This window comes from Cyprinodon variegatus, unplaced genomic scaffold (assembly GCF_000732505.1).
Source record: "Cyprinodon variegatus isolate N-32 unplaced genomic scaffold, C_variegatus-1.0 Scaffold1283, whole genome shotgun sequence".
Lineage (NCBI taxonomy): Eukaryota > Metazoa > Chordata > Actinopteri > Cyprinodontiformes > Cyprinodontidae > Cyprinodon > Cyprinodon variegatus.
Window position 1 is genome coordinate 61,320 of NW_015151736.1, and position 2,899 is coordinate 64,218.

Consider the following 2,899-nt stretch of genomic DNA (forward strand, 5'->3'; position numbering starts at 1 on the left):
CATCCAGTCACTGACTGGGAGCAGATTGCATCCAGTCACTGACTTGGAGCAGAATGCATCCAGTCAATGACTTGGATCCGAATGCAACGATTCCCTCCTAGTTGAAAATGCGGTGGTTCTGCTGACAGAGACTAGTAAACTCAGAAGTTCTGATCTAGTTATTTTCCTCTGAGATTAAATTTCTGACAGGATGAATCTGACTAGGAGATGACAGCCGAGGTCGATGGGACTCGGTCTGATTCGTACAATCTGAAAGTCACCATCAGCTCTGGACTCTTCTCATTCTGTTCAGTTTTTCTCTAATATTTTCCTTCGTCTGATAGATCTCCTGCTTTTTTTTTAGTCTGAATAGAACTCGAGTCTTCTTTCGGGTCCGGGGATGAAGCTGGTAGATTTAAATGTTCCACAGCAGCAGAACATAAGAGATTTATTCCTACAACCGAGTCAACTTCTTCTCTTTACCCGTTAAAGAACGTTTAGCTGCTGAGAAGTTTAGAGTGATATTGCCCATGGCCCCGCCCCCTGAGGACTGGAGCTGGAGACTCGGTGCTCTGATCAGAGTAGATGGGACTTGGAGGAATTCCTCTCTCCTGATTCCTGTTAAACTTATCCTGTTTTTCTTCTTCTTCTTCCCTCTCTTGTCTTTCGCTCCATGCAGCCGGACGAGGACTCGGACCGGTCTGGTGATGAACATTAGCTCCAGTTGTCTGACTGGGAACCGTTGCTGTTGTGTTTGTGATCAAAACTTTGCTGATACTCGTTAATCTGCAGATATTTGTCTCCGTGTCCAAGTCTGAATATTTAATCTCAGATCATTTCTACCGCCTCAGCTTCTTCTTCTCCTGCTTTGCATTTATTTAGAGTTTATTTATTNAGTTTTCTGCATGCTGAATGTTTCTGCTCATACCTCAGAACATTTCTACCGCCTCAGCTTCTTCTTCTCCTGCTTTGCATTTATTTAGAGTTTATTTATTTAATTTGGCAGAGAAAAAAAGCAGTTCCGTGAAAATTATTTTTCTAAAAATAAATCTGTGGTTTTTGCTTTAAAACTTCTGGTGTTAATGTTGTTGTCTTTGATGGAACATATGGAGTAAAACATCAAGTCTTTATCTCAAATGAATAATCAGACCGTTATATGATCATAAATCACATGGTGAACATCCCATGATGCTTTTAGAGGTAGAACCTCCCCCAGCAGCAGCTTCTCCAGCTTCAGAACTTCAGGTTTTACTCATCCCTCCACAGGCTGGAAGAGCTGGACTTTGACTAGACCGTTAGCGTTAGTTCTTAGTTCTCTCCATTGTAGATCTGCTGCCGATGGTTCTGTTGACGACCCTGTTGATGAACTCGCTGCTTCAGCACAGAAAGTTCTGGTCCTTTTAGAAACAGCAAGGTGTCCTATGGTTACAGAGCCCAGACCATCACTCCTCTACCGCTGTGTTTGACAGCTGCTGTCAGCACCAAACTGGTTCTAAGTCATGACCTGTGACCTTTAACCTGTAGACTCATATGAAGCTCTTAGTTATTGAGGATTTTTCTGAGCTTCCAGCTTTAGCTGAGTGTCTGGGTCTCAGTGTTCTGAGACGTTCTCCTCTTATGACACATTCAGAACCCCCGGCATTAGAGGCAGCAGAAGGTCCCGCAGCGTGTTTGAAGCAGCAGGAGCAGCGCCTCATGAGCTTCTGAGGCGCTTCAGAAGCAGCAGCAACTCTGCTGCACCTCCCATATTGTAGATGACCGCAGACAGGAGGCCTCTGATTGGTCCATTCTCCATCCCTCTACTCTATGAGTATTTCCTGTTTGGTTCCTTACCGGCTGGTTCTTTTTTTCTGACCGCCATTGTGGAAACCGACTGGTGAAGATGGAGCAGCTAGCAGAGCGAGGTGCGTGAGAACGCTGGGACCCTTTTCCCACCTGGATCCCCGCTCTTTTTGGCCCTCATGTCCCTCCGTTGCCCCCCCTTCCTCAGCGCCTCGGCCGTATCTAGACCCACAGCTGGTTCCTGATTATCCTTCACTGCGACACTCTGCTGGGGGAGGATATCCAGACTTTTAATGTGGACAAGCATAAAAAATGAAGCAGAAGAATCTTTTTCGCAGCTTCCAGCGGTTGCGATCTGAACGTAGCTTCAGTAACAATCGTTCTCTGTAGGAAGCGGGACTGTGGATGGTCAAAATGACCTCATGACCCTTTAAGGACGGCGGTTTGCCTGAACATACGGCTGTAGCCGCTCCGTATAAACGGCTGACTTTAAGACTTAGTTAGTGTTTCTATGGGGGGTGGGGGGGGCTGTCAGGGCCACCATTCAGCAGGCGTTACCGCGGTAAGTTCAGCCTGACCATCTCTCATCCAGTTTGAGCCGAGCGGCTGCAGTGACGTACAGCAGGAGTGTTTGTGTCTGCTTGCAGCGCACCGGGATCAAACCTCTGGAGGGGGAGGCGTTCCGGACGCACTGCCCCAATCCTGCCCACAGGAAGTCCAACATCATCGTCACCAACAGGTGGGTTCAGCTGAAAGCCGCAGAGCTCCCCCCGGGTGGCCGTCTGTGACCGGTTCTGCTCCTGGTTCTGCAGGCGGGTGTTCTGTGTGAAGGAGATGGACCTGTTGGGTCACCTGATCACCGACTGGGAGTGTCTGTTTGAGAACTTCCACCGTCCTCCAGCCGTGAGTGGATCAGAGCTGAAGATCTACTGCAAGGTAACAAACACCCACTGCTTCCAAGATGTCAGCCATCTTTATCTCTGAATCCCTGGAGGAAGATGATGGCTGCCTGACAGTCGCTCTAATGTGCTTCCTGTTGCTTCTTTAGGTTAAAGCTTCATCACCGCATTCGCTTCGCTTGTTTTTAGTTTCCATTCTGTGACGATCCTGGGGGAACTTTGATGCTTCAACAAATAAA

The 2,899-nt window shown here is 47.8% G+C and overlaps 1 protein-coding gene across 1 annotated transcript in view; it reads left to right on the top strand.

Moving 5' to 3' along the window:
• vps13c (vacuolar protein sorting 13 homolog C (S. cerevisiae)) overlaps positions 1-2,887 on the top strand; it is a gene marked incomplete at its 5' end in the record, with an annotated part of 63,493 nt that extends 60,606 nt beyond the window's left edge. The window contains 2 exons of the mRNA XM_015402000.1: positions 2,409-2,500; positions 2,574-2,887. Coding sequence (XP_015257486.1) covers positions 2,409-2,500; positions 2,574-2,745 — 264 coding nt within the window. The remainder of the gene's footprint in view (positions 1-2,408; positions 2,501-2,573) is intronic.
• Positions 2,888-2,899: the final 12 nt, after the last annotated feature.